Source organism: Ursus americanus, chromosome 19, assembly GCF_024610735.1.
Source record: "Ursus americanus isolate L20-20 chromosome 19, mUrsAme1.1.p, whole genome shotgun sequence".
Lineage (NCBI taxonomy): Eukaryota > Metazoa > Chordata > Mammalia > Carnivora > Ursidae > Ursus > Ursus americanus.
The window spans coordinates 258,176-277,715 of NC_142145.1; the positions used below are offsets into that span (position 1 = coordinate 258,176).

The 19,540-nt window shown below is 47.6% G+C and overlaps 1 protein-coding gene across 13 annotated transcripts in view; it reads right to left on the bottom strand.

Moving 5' to 3' along the window:
* The window catches only part of LOC123787505 (uncharacterized), a 24,192-nt gene continuing 4,652 nt past the window's right edge, over positions 1–19,540 (bottom strand). Inside the window, exons 2-9 of one of the 13 annotated variants that reach the window (XM_045790339.2) lie at positions 13,826–14,267; positions 13,347–13,421; positions 11,738–11,835; positions 7,337–7,721; positions 6,354–6,525; positions 4,777–4,955; positions 2,462–2,558; positions 1–206 (exon numbers count right to left, since the gene is read on the bottom strand). In XM_045790339.2, the coding sequence (XP_045646295.1) occupies positions 50–206; positions 2,462–2,558; positions 4,777–4,955; positions 6,354–6,525; positions 7,337–7,718 (987 nt within the window). In that variant the 5' untranslated portion in view covers positions 7,719–7,721; positions 11,738–11,835; positions 13,347–13,421; positions 13,826–14,267 and the 3' untranslated portion in view covers positions 1–49. The other 12 variants (XM_045790343.2, XM_045790340.2, XM_087869714.1 and 9 more) reach the window with 12 other exon arrangements.

A 19,540-nucleotide genomic window follows, 5' to 3' on the forward strand; every position in this document is an offset into this window, starting at 1 on the left:
TAAGATTTTCCCCCATTTAATGTCACCGCACTGATTAGCCCACATAAGATCATTTAAGTAGCACTTCATTAGGAATGGGAAGGCCACTGAGAGAAGCCAGGATGCTTTCCACCAGATTCTCCATCATCAGTCGTCTGGCTTGGTGAGTGGCACTTCCGACGTGAGGTGTCAGAGTGATGTTCTTCATCTTCAACAAAGGGTGGTCTCTGAAAGGGGGTTAGCTGATGAGAACCATTCCCCATGGTTTGTCTCTAACTGCACATTCTGTTTTGATACCCTCATGCTGGGAAGGGGAAAGCTGTGGGTGGCCTTACAGCAGGACCACCGCTCATCTAACCCCAGTGGGGGGGGGCGCAAAAACAAGTACCCTAGCCACAGCCAGGCCATTAGCAGACAATGGGACGACACGGGGTGCATTAAGTAACACTGGCCCACAAAACAGAAGAGGGCCCTTGGGGATCTGCGTGCTAGTCTAGGCATCGTAGGACAGGCTGGAAGTGCCTTTAATGAGTAGTGGCATTCAGAGGGGAAAGATTTAACTGGAATTAGATTAGGGGGAGTTCTCTTCCCAGAAGAAGGCAGAGGATGGGAGTCAGCCCGGAAAAAGAACGAAGTGTTACTGAAGGGGCTCAGGGGGATTCAAAACAATGATGGTAACCCTAGCAACCAGCACTAAGAAAGGGCAGTGACCTGAACCCGGCAGGGCCTCTTGACTGTTTTAATACAAAGGCCAAAGTAGACATGCAGCAGTAACCCTCCATCCTCTGGGAATCTTACAGAGCCCAAACCTATGGAAGTTCTCTGGGGCCACTTGAAATGTATATCAATGCACTACGACTGTCCTTGTCCCCAGGGCTGATCGAAGTGAAGACAGAGCCTACGCTTAGCAAGGGCAGGAACTACTCAGAAAACACATCTGTCCTCCTGCTAGGAAGGAGGTGGGCCCTACTAACAGCACACGCTGGACACCAGTCTCAGTATGAGGTTGTCCCCACGACTCAGAACTCAGAAATAACGGAGTCGTGGCCAGTTGTAACAACACCTGTCCATAGTATTTGGAGTCTACGTGAGACTCTCCCTCCCTCACCCTCCGCCCCCCCCCCCCAATGCATGCATGCATGCTCCCTCTCTCTCTCAAAAAACAAACAGGGACGCCTGGCTGGCTCAGTTGGTGAAGGGTCTGCCTTCAGCTCAGGTCATCCCAGCGTCCTGGGATCCAGGCCGGTACCGGTATCCAGCTCCCTCTGCCCCTCCCCCTGCTCATGTGCACGCGCATTTGCGCTTGCTCCCTGACAAAATCTTTTAAATAAAAACAAAATGTCCTTTCTTAAAACTAGACACAGAAGCAAATTACATTAAATAGAAATAAATGTAAAATTCTGTGCATAAAAGACAATTGAAGGAGGGGTGCCTGGGTGGCACAGCGGTTAAGCGTCTGCCTTCGGCTCAGGGCGTGATTCCGGCCTTATGGGATCGAGCCCCACATCAGGCTCCTCTGCTGGAAGCCTGCTTCTTCCTCTCCCACTCCCCCTGCTGTGTTCCCTCTCTCGCTGGCTGTCTCTCTCTCTGTCAAATAAATAAATAAAATCTTTAAAAAAAAAAAAAGACAATTGAAGGAGTAATTTCAATTTTTGCTGACTAAAAATGTAACGAACTAAGGGTGCAGTAGGCCTGCTAGGAATACATGCTGCAAAACCAACTCGTGTGGTCAGACGACAACATGAATGCTGTGTTCAGGTCTTGGGAGCACATTTTCAAAGGACCTCAAAAACTAAAGTGCCGGAAGCAACAATAATGACCAGGTGTCTGGAAATGCTACCACTTAGGCTGTGATTAAAGGACCTGAAGATACTTAACCTCAGACACATGGCGGTTGTCGGACAATACATGAGGTTTGTAAAGAAAATGGTCAGGGGGGGCACCTGGGTGGCACAGCGGTTAAGCGTCTGCCTTCGGCTCAGGGCGTGATCCCAGCGTTATGGGATCGAGCCCCACATCAGGCTCTTCCGCTATGAGCCCGCTTCTTCCTCTCCCATTCCCCCTGCTTGTGTTCCCTCTCTCGCTCGCTGTCTCTCTCTCTCTGTCGAATGAATAAATAAAATCTTTAAAAAAAAAAAAAGAAAGAAAATGGTCAGGGACTCTGATGCTCCAGGGGGCAAACTAGGGTCCCTGGGTAAGGCAAGGACTGTTTTGGTTGGACAGAAGCAAGACTGTTCGGTGCAGTGTCCACCCATGGGGGCTTCTGCCCAAGAGCCCAGAGCTCCCTGTGCACGGAGGTGTTGAAACAGACATCTGGCCATCTGCAGAACTGGTCAGGCCACCAGAGGCCCGCTCAGGCCCCTCCATGGCCAAGACCCTGCCGGTCTGTGACTTAACACAGCTGCAAAGCCAAAAGCAGTGACTGCTGGAGGAGTGCCGTACATGCCTCGAGAGAGATGGTGGTTCTGTCCAGCTTCCTTACCTGGGCAGGGGCTCCGGGTGCGTCACATCCAGTGCTGCCCCTTTGATGACCCCAGTCTGAAGAGCTTCCACCAGTGCCTCCTGGTCGACTAACAGACCTGAGTCAATGAGACAAGGCCTCTGTGTTACTACGGGCAGGCAGGACCCAGGAAGGATGCTTTGGTCACCGTAGCTGCTATTCCAAACACGTCTTGATTCTGTCAAACGTCTTGACAAAGAGCATGCAAGCTTCATTCTGCCAATTCATTATTAGATGTGGTGAGCCACGTGACAGGCAGTACGCTAAGCCCCACAGACACGCTATCTCACTGAATCCCACACGTGAGGGACTGAGGCCTGACCCCAGGTCACACAGCTACTAACGTCAACCCAGATCTGAGCCCCGCTTTGTTTAACCTCAGGCCTGGGCCTGTCTCACTTTACACACCACCTCCCCAGGTTAGGGACACAGCCCCCAGGTTAAACCCCCCACATTTAATCTGCAAACTCACATTAAAAACTAAGCCACAAGCACACTCCACAACTGTCACTTCAAATACGGAAGAGGAGAAGCTGAGAAGAAAATCCCTTCCTTGAGGCAGAGACCAGCAAGGAGCCCAATGACAGCCTCCTTTCCACTGACCGACTGAGGGGCCGGTCCGCTGGTCAGGACACAGAGTGCCCCTGGTGTGCGGCGGCTGCTGCTGGAGAAGCCTCGTCCCACGCCCTCTCCCGGGCTGTTTTTCCAGAATCTTGGGCATGTTCATGAGCCTCTGACATTACTGAAACCACCTAATGCACGCACTGGTCCTTCCTGCTCACCTAGAAGGTCTGAATTTTTAGAGAACTCTCAAGCATATTAGCTCAGCACTGTGCAGTTTTCTGTCTTCCGTCACCAACTCTTTTTGGGTTCCCAGACCCAATTCCAACATGGGGGGGTGGGCCCCTCCTATAAGACCAAGCCATTTTCAGGATACCAGCAAGGTGTCTGAGAATTCAACTCAATTCTGACACTGTCTACCTTGGAAATAGCATACGATCCCAGAGGTTACGAGCTCAGTCCTACAAGACTGCCTCCTGCCCCCTGAATTCAGACACTAGTCAGAAGTCCCAGGCTGTGACTTGTGCTTCTGACCAACTGGCTGCAGATTGGGGGTTCCAGTGACCTCATCCGTAATTGGCTGCAGCGGCTCACAGAACTCAGGGGAACGCTCACGTTCACCTGTTTGTTAAAGGATATGACAGAGGGTAAGAACCAACAGCCAGATGGAGAGGTGCACAGGGAGAGGTCTGGGGAAAGGGTGTGGAACTTCCATGCCCTCTCCTGACAGCCTCTCTTTCCAATCTCCAGGTGTTCACCAATCCAGAGGCTTCTGAACCCAGTCCTTTTGGGGTTTTATGAAGGTTTCTTTGCATGGCCACCATCAATTAAATCATTGGCCACTGGCTGATTGAACCTCCAAGCCCTTTCCCCCCGCCAGAGGTCAGGCGTGGGGCTGAAAGTTCCAGCCCTCTGATCGCATGGTTGGACCTCCTGGCAGCAGCCCGTGCTCTTGAGTGAGTGGGTTCCAGAGTCACCTTCATTAACAAAAGACACCTTTGTCACTCTCAACGCTTAGAAAATTTTGAGGGTTGGGGGAGCAGAGAGCTAGAACAGTGGATAAAGGCCACCGCTGAATGACCAAATATGTATTTCTTACAAATTACAGTCTCAGGTGGCAAGCATTATTTTCCTTCTTTCACAGATGAGACACGGGCGGCCGCTGGTAGCTCCAGGTGCCACATGTCCTCTGGCCCCGAGCCCCACAAAGGTGCGTGGCCTGGATGTCTGATGTCAGCGCTGACCCTCGATTCCTTATAAATGTGACACCAACAAACCCACAACACGTGCAACTCTGTCTTGTATATAAACACAAAGCACCACATAAATGCTGAATAACCAAACTAACACGAAGTTACCTACTTTTTAAAGTGAAGGCTCAGAAAATTCATCCCCATGAATTCTGCTTAATTACACCTGGAAAACCAAACGTAATGCCTCTACCCCAAGTAGATGCCCAAATTGGGATGTGAAAGTCCTATATTGTACCATGCTCATCCTTCTTGTTACTACTTTGAGTTTCAAAATGATGTGAAAACAAAAATCAGGAATATTTCTAAACAGAAAGCAGACTCCCTCAAACTCAGCACCACCACCCCCCGCCCCCGCCAGTTTACATGGCATTTTTGGACGTGCCACCATCAGGAGAAAGGCAGATGAGAGGAGCCCTACGGCCGGGACGCTTCCTCCCACGTGACTGTCCAGCCCCGCGGGCGCACGCTCGGTGGAGACAGTACCTCTGCCGATGTTGATGAGAATGGCCGTGGGCTTCATCAGACTCAGCTCCCTCTTCCCAATCAGCCTCTGGGTCTGGGGTGTCAGGCCCACGGCCAACAGCACGAAGTCTGACCACTGAAGCAGCTCATCCAGACTCTCACAATACGTGGCCCCCACAGCTTCCTCCTCCTCTAATTTCCTATGAAGGGAACAAGGAAGAAAAACCATGTTCTCTAATCAGAAATTCATCACATCACCCCAGGAAGGAGTTTCTGAGGGGAGCCAAGGACACGGCCTTCACTGCTGGGTCCAGGACCCATGGGAACCCCGTGGGTAACCCTGGGTTCTCTGAGGGGAGGCCTGGGGGTCTGTGGGATTTCTCAACAGACGGAGGCTCCTTGAGGCCAGGAGCTGTTTCTCCCCCCCAGAGCCTGGTACAAGCCCGACGGTGCACACCTGCTCAGTGGCAACGGAACGTGACTGAAAGGAAGCAAGTCCCACTCCAAGTAAGAGCGTGAGTGTGTACTTCCTTGACCACAGAGCATCACTGATGTGGGCAAACACATCAGGTTTCCAGAAAACACACAAACAGAGCAGGAGAGGGCCTGGGAATGCTGCTTATCACACAGAAAGCAAGGATCCGGGGTCTGATGCAGGCAGACTTTTGTGTTTTGTTTTGGTCCAATCCTAACTCCTGCTCTGGTTATTCAGCAGAGACCCCAAGATCCCAGAGGTCACAGCATCCTGGGCAGCCGCCACGGCTCTACAAATATGGAATTCCAAACTACATGAATTCTCTCCTAACACCCATCTAGGTCAGGGGACAGCCCCGAGGAGAGACGAACACCCTGCCCACATCACACACTTGGTCCTGGAAGAACCGCGGCCTCTGGGTGTGTGTTCATCACAAGGAAAGTTACCACACCTAAGTCTCTTCACTGCCCATGGTGCAAACACTGACTGAATACACAATCTCCCAGCTCACCATGCCTCCATGAGTCTCTCAGCAGCTGCAAATGTGGTCCACAGGCAGTGGGAAGCCACTGAAAGGGTGTAAACAATGGCCATCATCGGGCTGGTTTGTAAGGAGGCCTGGAGGGTCAACGGCAGAAGTGAGCAGCCCCGTAGGAGAATATGTATTTCAGGTGAGAAAGGATGGGGCCTGAGCCAGTGGCCTTGATGAAGTGAGAGAGAACAGGCAGGTCTGAAGGCTGTTTGGAGACAGAACCAATAAGCCTGGGCATTGGGCTGAGGGAGAAGCCCGCACAGTCAAGGAAGCGGGCCCTTCACTGAGTGCTGACGCGTCCTTCAGTCAAGTTGCTCAGTGAGTATGGACAGCTTCTCCCTTTCACTTTAGAAAAATACAATTGTGAGTTAAAATTTAAAATCTCTTTTCTGGTGAATGTTTCAATAAAGAAAGTCTCAGTCACACTCCTAGGTAATCACAATCACTTTCTTGACCATCATTCTTATTTTTTGGAGAGAAAGAGCAGGAAGTTCTATGAAAAGGGAGGGGTCCTATATCTGAGCCATACTGAAGGCAGTGATGCTGCAAAGTTCTGCTCGGTTAATTTCAGGCCCATGTTCGAACGTTTACCTGCGTCTCCTGTTGCGATACAGAATCTTCATTTCGAATGCTCTGGCTCTCTGAGCAACCTTGTAACCAATGCTGCCCATGCCGATGATTCCCAGAGTGGCCCCCGTCACTTCCTGACCCATCCAATTTGTAGAAAATTCCTCTCTATCCGGTGCACTAGCCAACATATGACCTGAAATATATAAGGAACAGAGTGAATAGTGGGGATGGCACCACACACAGAAAGCCCACACCCTTCCTGGGCTCTTCTGACACCGCAGCATCACGCCTCCCCGACTGCAAACAAAGGTTTCTGAAAGGGCTGAAGGGAGGGGACAAATGGCAGTTTCCTCGTAACAAAACCAGAACATCCTGGTAGAAAGCTTTAAAATGCCAACATCTTTTACATTAAGGAAGCACTTGTGGTTAAAATTTGCTGGTGATATATGTACACGTGTGTGTGCGCATGAGCCCTCAGCCAGAACCAGGAAGAGCCTGGTTCCCGCTTCCTCTTTCCTCAAGCGCCTTCGTCCCCAAGCTCCACCAGGAGGAAGGGGAGAGGGCTGAACTGCTACGCTGCCCTTCCTGGGGACCCTCCCAGAGATGTCCAGGGTGTGCAGAGGTCAGATTCTGCCTTCTCACTTGGAGGCCTTCACCCCAGGGGAGCATGCTGACTGACCAATGAATGACCCCAAGGGCATTTCCACAGAGATACTGAAATTACTTCGCCCGTCAAGGGAACGAGAGGAACCTCGTGGGGGTGGACATGGCTGCTGTCAGACAGACTGCGGGCCGCCATGTGCCGGGGAGCTGGGCTCGGGCCCTGAGTGGGCTGCCGAGAGTGACTCCGATTCCCAAGTGCAGCAAAGTCCTGGATACAGTGTGAAGAAGTCGGGGCCGAGAAAAGACTTGTAGTCTGAAGACAAAATGATGTTATCGTCTCTGTTATTAAGTATCTGTCATCTGCTCTCTTTGGAAAACCAGCATCTCCAATGGCTGCTTACCTTCTACAACTCTTCGAGCTGCCGCCAGCAGTAAGGCCATCCCCATGTCGGCCGTGGGGTTGGACACAGCCTGTGGTGTGTTGGCTACCTTCACACCAAAGCTGGCAATGAGCTTCAGGTCCAGGTGATCGAGACCTACTCCTGCGCTGGCAATTATCTTCAGTGATGGCAGGCTCCCCAGGAGCTCCTGGTCAACGGCCGGCTTTCCTCCCCAGATATATACAGCTTGGATCTTTGGGCCAAATTGCATTTTATTTTCCAAAAATTCTTGCATGGTAATGAGATTAAAGTGTTTCTGCAGATCTCCAACATGATCTTCACATATACCATACGACCCTTCCAATCCAGCCACCAAAACGCCAGGTAAGTCCTGATCCCCCATGGCCTGCAGAAAGACAAGCACAGTGTTTGCTGTCAAAAAGTCTTTAAAAGATCAATATGCTCCTCTACTGCTCTTTTAGGGTTCTGAGTGCCCAATTTCCAACATGGGGGGATTCCCCCACCCACAACTCCACGCAATTCTCAGGATACCAGCTGAGTGTCCGAGTGTCCCAGAATTCAACTCAATTCTGACACTATCAACCCAGAGATAGCATCAGATCCCACAGGTTGAGGGCTGAGTGCTCTAAGGCTGCCCCGTCCCCACCTGCCAACACTAGTCACAGGCACCAGGCTGCTCCCTGTGCTTCTGACCCACTGGCAGACTGGAGTTTCCAACCACCTCCTTCCTAGGTTCTCCAACTCGCTAGAGTAGCTCACAGAACTCAGGGGACACTGCCTTGTGCTTCCCAGTTCCTCAAAGGATATGATAAAGGACACCAAGAGGGACGTGCCAGACAACTGAGTTTCTGTCCTCATGGAGCTTGGGGCCGGCTCGTCGTGGAAGAGTGCCGCTTCCCTAAGCATGGAAGGTCTCCAGAAAGGACCGAAAAGCTGACCTATTGGGTTTTTATGGAGGCTTCACGGCATAGCCAGGATTGATGAAATCGTTGGCATTTGGCTGAGTCCATCGCCAGCCTCTCCCCAGAGGTCGGGGGTGGGGCTGAAACATCCAACCTCTGATCACAAGGTTGGTCCTCCTGGCAGTCAGCCCTGCCCGGGGGTGGGGTCCCAAGGTCACCTTCATGAAGGCATCCATGTCACCTTTCTGGCTTATAAGCATTTCTAGGAAGTGGATGAAGACCAAATACATCTGAGGTATATTTTGATCTCTGAACCACCGAATACGTATTTCTCATTAATCATTATATTGCAGTTACTCTTTAGACTTTCTAAATGACATCGACCCTGGAATTCATTTTATTCCTTGGACAAATCCCTGTAATACCTGAGGGCAATGCACCCATGCCTCTGAAGTTACCAATATCTCCATCACGCCCACTTTCCTCCCTATGCTACTTGGCTCTTTATTTCTACCCTGCAGCCGTGGTGGCAGCCTCTCAGACAACCTTCAAAGATCCCCCTCCTGTCAACCACATCTTTGCGTGATCCCAACCCTGGTGCTTCTAGTGAAGAGAATACAGCAGAAGCAATCGGAGGTCACCAAAGGGGCTCTCTTTCTCCCACTCCGGGGGGGCGGTGGGCAGGGCTGTGCTTGTGAGTGAGCTTGAAGCAGATTCTAGAAGCCTGCCAACAGCCTGGTGAGCACAGAGGTGACCACAGCCCTGGCCCAACCTCGATTATTGTTTCATCAGATCCTGGGCCAGAGCCACCTGGGTAAGCCACTCCTGGATTCCTGACCCAAAAAAACCTGGGAGGTCGCAGAGTTTGTTTTTACAGCCACTGAAATTCAGGTAATTTGTTATGTATGCAGCAGTGACTAACTAATAAAACTGATCACTTTTTACTGTGAAAGTAAAAGATATGTTATTGTCTGCCAAATGCATTAAATAGGGCTTTATGATCCTTGTTCCTAAAGATATTTTTAATATTTTATAACTTTCCTCCAAAAGGAAAACAAAGAAGGATTGGGTATAGACAAGCAAAGTAGGATCAGGTATAGACAAGCTGGGATCTGGGTTCAGACCAACTGCTCTGCTGGGCTGGCCTTTCCCTGAAACTCACTTTCCTCAAACAAAAAAGGAGGGCAACACACAGCCTTGCTGGTGGCCCCAACCGTGAGAGAACATGCAGAGCCCAGAGAACCAACTGTAAGCTTTCAATGAACAAAAGTTACTAACATTTCAAACAGAACAACTTGGACATTTACCCAAGTCTCTAAAAATTAACAGACTACACCAAAGAAAAATACAGAATTCCTTTTTTTTTTTTTTAAGAAGAGAACAGCCATATGCACCCCAATGTTCATAGCAGCATTGTCCACAATAGCTAAATCGTGGAAGGAACCGAGATGCCCTTCAACAGATGACTGGATTAAGAAGCTGTGGTCCATATATGCAATGGAATATTACTCAGCTATCAGAAAGAACGAGTTCTCAACATTTGCTGCAACATGGACGGCACTGGAGGAGATAATGCTAAGTGAAATAAGTCAAGCAGAGAAAGACAATTATCATATGGTTTCACTCATTTATGGAACATAAGAAATAGGAAGATCAGAAGGAGAAGAAGGGAAGAATGAAGGGGGGGTAAACAGAAGAGGGAATGAACCATGAGAGACTGTGGACTCTGGGAAACAAACTGAGGGCTTCAGAGGGGAGGCGGGTGGGGGAATGGGATAGGCCAGTGATGGGTATTTAGGAGGGCACATATTGCATGGTGCACTGGGTGTTATATGCAAACAATGAATCATGGAACTTTACATCAAAAACTAGGGATATACTGTATGGTGACTAACATAATATAATAAAAATTATTATTAAAAGAAAAAGATTTTTAAAAAACTTATTTATTTCAGAGAGAGAGCGTGAACAGGGTGTGCGGCAGAGGGAGAAGCAGCAGGGAGCCTGATACAGAACTTAATCCCAGGACCCCGGGATCACAGCCTGAGCTGAAGTCGGACACTTCACCAACTGAGCCATCCAGGTGCCCCCACAGTAGAATTTCTTAAAATCCTATTTCCTCATGCGTCTTTCTCCCTTAATATTGGATAGATGGGCCCAATACCCCCCAAATCATCCTCACTTCCCCAATGTGCAAGATTCGCCTCAGACCCATGCCCCTGGCTTTGATCTTCTCTCCAACCCCTGTGAAAGTCCATTCTCTCTACCAGCAGTCCCGCTCTCTCTGTGAGTCCAAAACTAAAGTCCTTTCTTCTCGGTCCCCCACACAGACCACGGGCCCAGCTTGTGCACAAAAGGGGCTCAGAAAACAGGTTGAAAAACAAGAATTCTCCTTAATGAGGGGTAGGTGGTACCATGGTCAGCCCCTCTCCTTTCCTATTACCCCCAGCAGGAGATTCTGGATTTGATGGGAATGATCTAATCAGCACTTGACTAGATAAGGGGACCCAAAAAAGTTAAGATATGCCAAACAGCTTGCAGATTCCTTGCTGGTTCAGGGTTAGAGAGAAATGCATCATTTACAGCTTTTCTGTGAGCTTTCTCCAGTCACCAGTTATCAGCAAATCCAGCATGACTTAAAATCAATACTATCAAAATGTGTCTCAACTACCAGCAAACACAGGTGCTTTAAGAAATGGCCTGTCAGGGCACCTGGGGGGCTGAGTCAGTGTAGCGTCTGCCCTCGGCTCCGGTCATGACCCCGGGGTCCTGGGATGCAGCCCCACACAAGGCTCCCTGCTCAGCGGGGAGTCTGCTTCGCCCTCTGCTGCTCCCCCTGCTCGTGCTCACATGTTCTGACAAATAAATAAATAAAATCTTAAAGAGAGAGAGAGAGAAATGGCCTGGCAGGGTTGCTAAACCCTGAAGAAAGAAATAACTGAATTCATGTAAGGAAGTAAATTATGAACTAAAATCTGATACGAGTATCTGAATCCTATCTATTTAAAGCTTAATCTGCCATATGGGGCACCTGGGGGGCTCAGTGAGTGTAGGGTCTGCCTTCGGTTCAGGTCATGACCCCGGGGTCCTGGGATGAGACCCTCCTGGGTCAGGCTCCCTGCTCAGGGGGGAGCCCCTGCTCACGATCTCTCTGTCAAATAAATAAATAAAATCTTTAAAAAAATAAATAATAAATTAAATAAAGCTTAATCTGCCATTGCCGAGAGCTTAGAAAAATAGTAAATACCTGTCCAAACTGATGTTTAGATTCTGGCAGAGTCCCTGAGGCTACCTTAAATCCTCTCCAGCAGGCAGGTATAAATAATGAGATCGGATTTCCCTTGCTAAATCTTTAGGATTGAGCAATGCAGGTCTGGATGGGCACCAGAATTCTACTTGGCCCACCTGTTCCAGGTGAGGTCCAAGGTCACAGCCACACCCATGTGGCAGAGTCTGATCCAGTCTCTGGCCCAGGCCAAATCCCAGGGGCACAATTTACCTTTTCAAAAGACGGCAGGGGCGCCTCGCTGGCTCTGTGCGTAGTGCAAGCGACTCGATCTCAGGGTAGTCAGTTCAAGTCCCAGGCGGGCGTGGAGACTACTTTAAAAAAAGAGAAAAGGTAAAAAAAACCCTAGCCTCTGGAGCACCTACTTGACAGTGAACGGCACAGGTCAAGGAGCACAGCGATCTCGCACCAGCTCTCCGCCCCAGGCCCCACCTCGCCCCAGCACCACCTTCTGCGGGCCCTGCCCTGAGTCCACAGGCCCCACCCCGAACCCACCCTTCACCCCGCCCCCAGGATGCCAGACCCACCCCGAGGCCGCCTGGCCAAGCCCTTAGGCCAGCAAAAAGGGCTTTTTGGGGAGGAATTGCAACTGAAGACAAGCAAACTATGGCAAAAACCATAGGCTGGTCCAACAAATTAGGAGAAAGCTGGACAAAGTCCCTTAGAGAAATGACAGTTTGCCATCGGTTAGGCTGCAGGAAAAGCCGATTTCTTGTAGGAGATGTAACACGCATCTTTTCCTGCTGGGCCTGTAATTGATGATTCTTCCTGTAACTGACCTTTCAGGGTAGGACGGGGGAGCACCCCCTTCTGGCCTCCCAACTCCATTTTAGTGAAATTTCCCTTTATTAATTTTCACTTACTTTGTCAAAAATACTATCTGGGGAAACGTCTAGGCTAATTATGTTGTTTTTTTTTTTAAAGACCAAATGGTACTACTAAGAACAGGTTAGGGTTGGGGTTAACATCGCCTCTTTAGTGAACAGTATGTCCTCCAGTCCTAACTTTACCTGCCGCCTCTACTGTGACGGTTCTCAAGTTTTTACCCCCTGTCTCACCGACCTCTGGACACCACCTGACTCCCCTCTCCTCATGGACTCCCTTTGCTATCCTCCCCCCCCCAAATGGCAGCCTAAGTGACTGAAAAATACATAAAGCTGGTATGTTCACCTCCAGCGAAAGCCCCTGGGCAGCTCGCCCTGCTCATAGGTCAAGTCCAAAGTCCTGAGCACAGCCTCGGAGACCCCCATTTCCTGGCTTGCCCACTCTGCAAACCCCTTGTGTGTTCTTACCATGTCAGCTGCATATTTTCTGCTAGTCGCCTCAAACTGCCAGCGGCTGGCCCTGGACTTGCTCCCAGGTTGCCTGGACCCAAACCCACACCTTCCCCTAGTCTTCAGTCATCTTGCAGGTCATCCCTTAGGGGAAGCCTTTCCCAAACCCCCTGCTAAATGTGCTCACCCTGGACTCTCCCCCATAGACTCTGTCACAGATCCAAGTTAAATGTTTGATTTTCTGGTAAGATCAGGCCTTCTGCTAGACCCACTCCATGAGGGCAGGAACTCAGACGTGCTGAAGTCCATTTCAAGCACTCCATACCCTGTCCAGCACACATATACACTCAATAAAGATTTGTTGAATTACTAAGGAATGAATTAAATGTGAAGAAAGGAAGGGAAGCTTCCCAAAACAGAAATGCCCAGAACGTACAGACCGAAAGAGCACATGGAGTCTTACTACTTCTATCTCAAGATCATAACAAAGGTCTTAAGCAAGCACTGACTTGCAAAAAACGGATGTTATCAGTATCCAAATAACCCACCCAGAGTGCTCTACCAACTTCAGTTCAGCAACAATCCAGATCGCCAGAAGCCCTGCTGTGTTCAGTTGGAAGTCACTATATTAAAAAAATAAGAAGAATTTGATAAAACTGGCTTTAACTTTATTACTAAATGCACATAAGAATATGTATAACGTGTGTGAGTTATAAAAATAGTAATAAATGAGCCCGTCATGTGCCACCAAGCTTAAGAAATACAGCATTACCCCGACTTTTGAAGTTTTTGTGCCGCTCCTTGCTGTGCAGAGATAACCCCTACTGTGAATGCAGTGAGACACGGCATACCTCAGAGGTACTGCCCGTTTGGTTCCAAACCCCTGCAATAAGGCGATTGTGACAATAAAGCTAGTCATTTTTTTCCTTTCCCAGTGCATATAAAAATTATGTTTACACAATACTGTAGTATTGTGTAACTTTCTATTAACTATGCAAGAGCATTGTGTCTAAAAAAATGTACGTACCTTAATTTTAAAATAGTTTATTCCAGAAAAATGAGAACCACCATCTGGGCTGTGAGCCGTAATCTTTCTGCTGCTGGAGGGTCCTGCCTGGATGTTGATGGCTGTGGACGGGTCAGCACGGTGCCTGCTGAAGGCTGGGACGGCCATGGCAGCTTCTTCAAACAAGACAACAGTGCAGTTGGCCACATCGACTGGCTCCTCCTTTCACAAACAATTCCTTTGTAGCACATGATGCTATCTGATAGCATTTTACCCACAGTAGAACTTCTTTCAAAACTGGAGTCAGGGGCGCCTGGGTGGCGCAGTCGTTGAGTGTCTGCCTTTGGCTCAGGGCGTGGTCCTGGCGTTCTGGGATCGAGCCCCACATCAGGCTCCTCTGCTGGAAACCTGCTTCTGCCTCTCCCGCTCCCCCTGCCTGTGTTCCCTCTCTCGCTGGCTGCCTCTGTCAAATAAATCAATAAAATCTTTCAAAAAACAAAAAACAAAACTGGAGTCAGTCCTCTCAGACCCTGCTACTGCCTTATCAACTAAACGTGGTCATATTCTAAATCCTTTGTTGTCATTTCAACAATTTTCACAGCATCTTCACCAGGAGTAGATTCCATCTCTAAAAATTTCTTTGCTCATCTGTAAGAAGCAACTTCCTAGAGCACCTGGGCTTTCGGTTAAGCATCCAACTCTTGATTTCAGCTCAGGTCATGATCTGGGGTTCGTGGGTGGAGCCCCACATTGGGCTCTGCACTCAGTGCTCCCTCTCCCTCTGCCCCTTCCCCTACAACTGCTCGTGCACGTGCGCTCTCTCTCTCTAAAAAAACAGCAGCAGCAGCAACTCCTCACCCTGTCAAGTCTTATCCTAAGACCCCAGCAACTCAGTCCCATCTTCAGGCTCACTTCTAACTCTCATTCTCTTGCTGTTTACACCACACCTGCAGTGACTTCCTCCACTGAAGTCCTCGACTCCTCAAAGTCAACCATGACTTTGGAATCAACATCATCAACACTCCTGTTAATGTTGATATTTGGACCTCTTCCCCAAATTTTTTTTTTTAAAGATTTTATTTATTTATTCGACAGAGATAGAGACAGCCAGCGAGAGAGGGAACACAAGCAGGGGGAGTGGCAGAGGAAGAAGCAGGCTCACAGCAGAGGAGCCTGACGTGGGGCTCGATCCCATAACGCCGGGATCGCGCCCTGAGCCGAAGGCAGACGCTTAACCGCTGTGCCACCCAGGCGCCCCCCTCTTCCCCAAATTTTAATTCCAGGGGTGCCTGGTCAGTTAAGCCACTGACTCTTGGTTTTGGCTGAGGTCATGATCTCAAGGTCATGAGATCAAGCCCCAGATCAGGCTCCTCATTCAGCAGGGATTCTCTCCCTCCCTCTCTCTATGCCCTTCTCCCCACTAAGCACGGACACACACACACTCTCTCTCTAAAAATAAATAAATAAATCTTTAAAAAAAATGTTAATGCCAGTGTAGTTAGCATACAGTGCTAGTTTCAGGTATACAGTATAGTGATCTCAACGGTCCTTTATATTACTCAGTGCTCATCGAGTGTCCTTTTAATACCCTTCACCTATTTCACCCATCCCCCACCCACCTTCTCTCTGGAGTGTGTTCTGTATAGTTAAGAATGTTTGGGGATTAAAAAAAATAATATTAATTTTTTTAAAAAAGAATGTTTGGGGGCTCCTGACTGGCTCAGTTGAAAAAGCACATGACTCTTGATCTCGGGGTCGTAAGTTTGAGCCTCATGTTGGGTATAGAGATTACTTAAATGAACCTTTTTTAAAAAAGACTTTATTTATTTGTCAGCGAGAGAGCACAAAGCAGGCAGAGGGAGAGGGAGATGCAGGCTCCCTGCTGAGCAAGGATCCCAACGTCCTGGAATCATGACCTGAGCCGAAGGCTTAACCAACTGAGCCACCCAGGCATCCCTAATAAATGAACTTAAAAAAAAAAAAAAAAAAAGAGTGTTTTTTGGGTTGTGTCTTCCCTCCCCTTTTTTTTGAGATTTTATTTATTTGAGAGAGAGAGAGAGAGCACGAGTTGGGGGGAGGGACAGAGAGAGGGAGAAGCAGACTGCTCACTGAGCAAGAAACCGATGTGGGACTCAATCCCAGGACCCTGGGATCATGACCTGAGCCGAGGGAAGACGCTTCACCAACTGAGCCACCCAGGTGCCCCTCCCCCTTTGTTTCTTAAGTTCTACATATGAGTGAAGTTATACGGTATTTGTCTTTCTCTGGTTTATCTCACTTAACATCATACTCTCTAGATCCATCCATGTTGTTGCAAATGGCAATATTTTAATGGCTTGTTAATGGCTGAATAACATTCCATTGTATATACACCACATCTTCTTTATTCACCTATCGATGGACACTTGGGCTGCTTCCGTAGTTTGGCAGTCGTAGATAATGCTGCAATAAACATAGGAGCGCATGTATCCCTTTGAATTAGTGTTTTCATACTCTTTGGGTAAATACCCAGTAGCGTGATTCCTGGATCATAGGGTATTTTTATTTTTAATTTCTTGAGGAACCTGCATGCTGTGTCCACAGGGGCTGCACCAGTTCGCTTTCCCACCCACAGTGCATGAGGGCTCCTCTTTCTCCACATCCTTGTCAACAACTGCTGTTTCTTGTCTTCCTGAGTTAACCATTCTGACACATGTGAGGGTTTACCTCCTTGTGGTTTTGATTTGCGTTTCCCTGATGATGTGATGCTGAGTATCTGCTCATGTGTCTGTTGGTCTGTATGTCTTCTTCGGAGAAATGTCTGTTCATGCCTTCTGCTCATTTTTAAATTGGATTATTTGGGTTTTTTTTGGTATTGAGTTTATAAGTTTTTATGTATTTTGGATACTAACCCTTTATTGGATATGTCATTTGCAAATATTTTCTTCCATTCAGTAGGCTGCCTTTTAGTTTTGTTGGTTGTTTCCTTTGCTGTGCAGAAGTTTTTTTTTTTTTTTTAAAGATTTTATTTATTTATTTGACAGAGATAGAGACAGCCAGCGAGAGAGGGAACACAAGCAGGGGGAGTGGCAGAGGAAGAAGCAGGCTCACAGCGGAGGAGCCTGATGTGGGGCTCGATCCCATAACGCCGGGATCACGCCCTGAGCCGAAGGCAGACGCTTAACCGCTGTGCCACCCAGGCACCCCTGTGCAGAAGCTTTTTATTTAATTTTATTTAAAGTCAATTAATTAACATATAGTATATTATTAGTTTCAGAGGTAGAGTTCAGTGATTCCTCAGTTGCATATAACACCCAGTGCTCATTACATCATGTGCCCTCCTTAATGCCCATCACCCAGTTACCCCATATCCCTACCCCCCTTCTCTCCAGCCACTCTCAATTTGTTTCCTATAGTTAAGAGATGCTTATGGTTTGTCTCCCTAACTTCATCTTATTTTTTTCCCCTCTTTTCCCCTATGATCCTGTTTTGTTTCTGAAGCTTTTGATTTTTATGTAGTCCCAATAGTTTATTTTTGCTTGTGTTTCTCTTGCCTCAGAAGATGTATCTAGAAAGATGTTGCTATGACCAATAGAGAAATTACTACCTGTGCTCTCTTCTAGGATTTTTACAGTTTCAGGTCTCAGATTTAGGTCCTTAATCCATTTTGAGTTTATTTTTGTGTATAGTATAAGAAAGTGGTCTACTTTCTCCAACATATTCATTCCTCCTTTTTGAAGATTAATTGACCATACAAATGTGGGTTTATTTCTGGACTTTATTCTGTTCCATTGATCTATGTGTCTATTTTTGTGCTAGTAACATACTGCTTTGATTACTACAGTTTTGTAATATAACTTGAAGTCTGGAATTATGATACCTCTGGTTTTGTTTTTCTTTTTCAAGATTGCTTTGGCTATTTGGGGTCTTTTGTGGCTCCAAACAAATATTAGGATTGTCTGTTCTAGTTCTGTGAAAAATGCTGTTGGTATTTTGATAGGGACTGCATTAAATCCGTAGATTGCTTTGGGTAGTATAGACATTTAATATTTGTTCTTCCAATCCATGAGATGGAATGTCTTTCCATTTTTGTGTGTCATCTTCAATTTCTTTTATTAATGTTTTATAGTTTTCAGACTATAGGTCTTTCACGTCTTTGGCTAAGTTTATTCCTAGGTATTTTATTATTTTGGGGAATCACAAATGATCTTGATGGCATCTAGAATAGTGAATCCTTGGAGTACCTGGGTGGCTCAGTCGGTTGAGTGTCCAACTTGGTTTTGGCTCAGGTCATGATCTCAAGTTCATGAGTTTGAGCCCTGCACCAGGCTCCAAGTTTGGCATGGAGTCCGCTTGACATTCTTTCCCTCTCCATCTTGCTCCCCCTCTGCTCCTCCCCCAGCTCATGCTCTCTCTCTAAAATAAATAAAATCTTTAGAATACTGAGTTCTTTCCAGAAGATTTTCAAATTCCTTTGCCCATATCCATCAGAAGAATCACTATCTGTGGCAGATATAGCCTTACAATGCGTATTTAATAAGATCTGAAAGTTGGAATTACTCCTTGATCCATGGTCTACAGAATGGATGTTCAGTTAGCAGTCATGAAAATAACACTAATCTCACTGCACATATCCAACCACACTCGGGTGATCAGGTGTCTTGCCAATGAGCAACAGTATTTTAAAAGGCATCTGAGGGGTAGGTTTCGACAATGGATTTAAAATACCCAGTAAACCATGCTGTAAACAGATGTGCTGTCATCCAGGCTTTGTTGTTGCATTTCTAGAGCACAGGCCCAGTCGATTTAGCATAGTACTTAAGGGCCCTAGGTTTTCAGAATGGTCATTGGCTCCCACTTAAAGTCACCAGGTACTTGAGCCCCTAACAAGAAAGTCAGCCTGTCCTTTGAAGCTTTGAAGTCAGGCATTGACTTCTATAGCTATGAAAGTCCTAGATGGCGTGCACTTCCAATAGAACACTGCTTCATCTACGTTGAAAATATGTTGGTTAGTAGTCACCTTTGTTAATTGTCTCAGCTCCATCTTCTGGAGAACTTTCTGCAGCTTCTACATCAGCACATGTTGCTTCGTCTTACGTTTGTATGCTATGGAGATGACTTCTCTCCTTAAACCTCATGAACCAACCTCTGTCAGCTTCAAATTCTTCTTCCACAGCTCCTCACCTCTCTCAGCCTTCACGGAATTGAAGAGAGTTAGGGTCTGGCTCTGGATAAGGCTTTGGCTTAAGAGAATGGCTGGTTTCATCTTCCATCCAGATCAAACTTTCTCTATATCAGCAATAAGGCTATTTTGCTTTCTTGTTATTTGTGGGTCCATTGGAGTAGATCTTTTTAATTGCCTTCGAGAACTTTCCTTTGCATTCACAACTAGGCTGTCTGGCACAAAGAGGCCTAGCTTTTGGCCTATCTCAGCTTTCAACATGCCTTCCTTAATAAGCTCAATTACTTCTAACTCTTTTTTAAATTAATTTTTAAAAAAGATTTTATTTATTTATTTATTTGACAGAGAGAGCGAGCCAGAGAGCACAAGCAGAGGGAGCAGCAGAGGGAGAGAGAGAAGCAGACTCCCTGCTGAGCAAGGAGCCAGACGCAGGACTCCATCCCAGGACCCTGGGATCATGACCTGAGCCGAAGGAAGACCCTTAACTGACTGAGCTGCCCAGGCATCCCCACTTCTAACTTTGGATTTAAAGTGAGAGTTGTATGACTCTTCCTTTCAGCTGAACACTTAGAGGC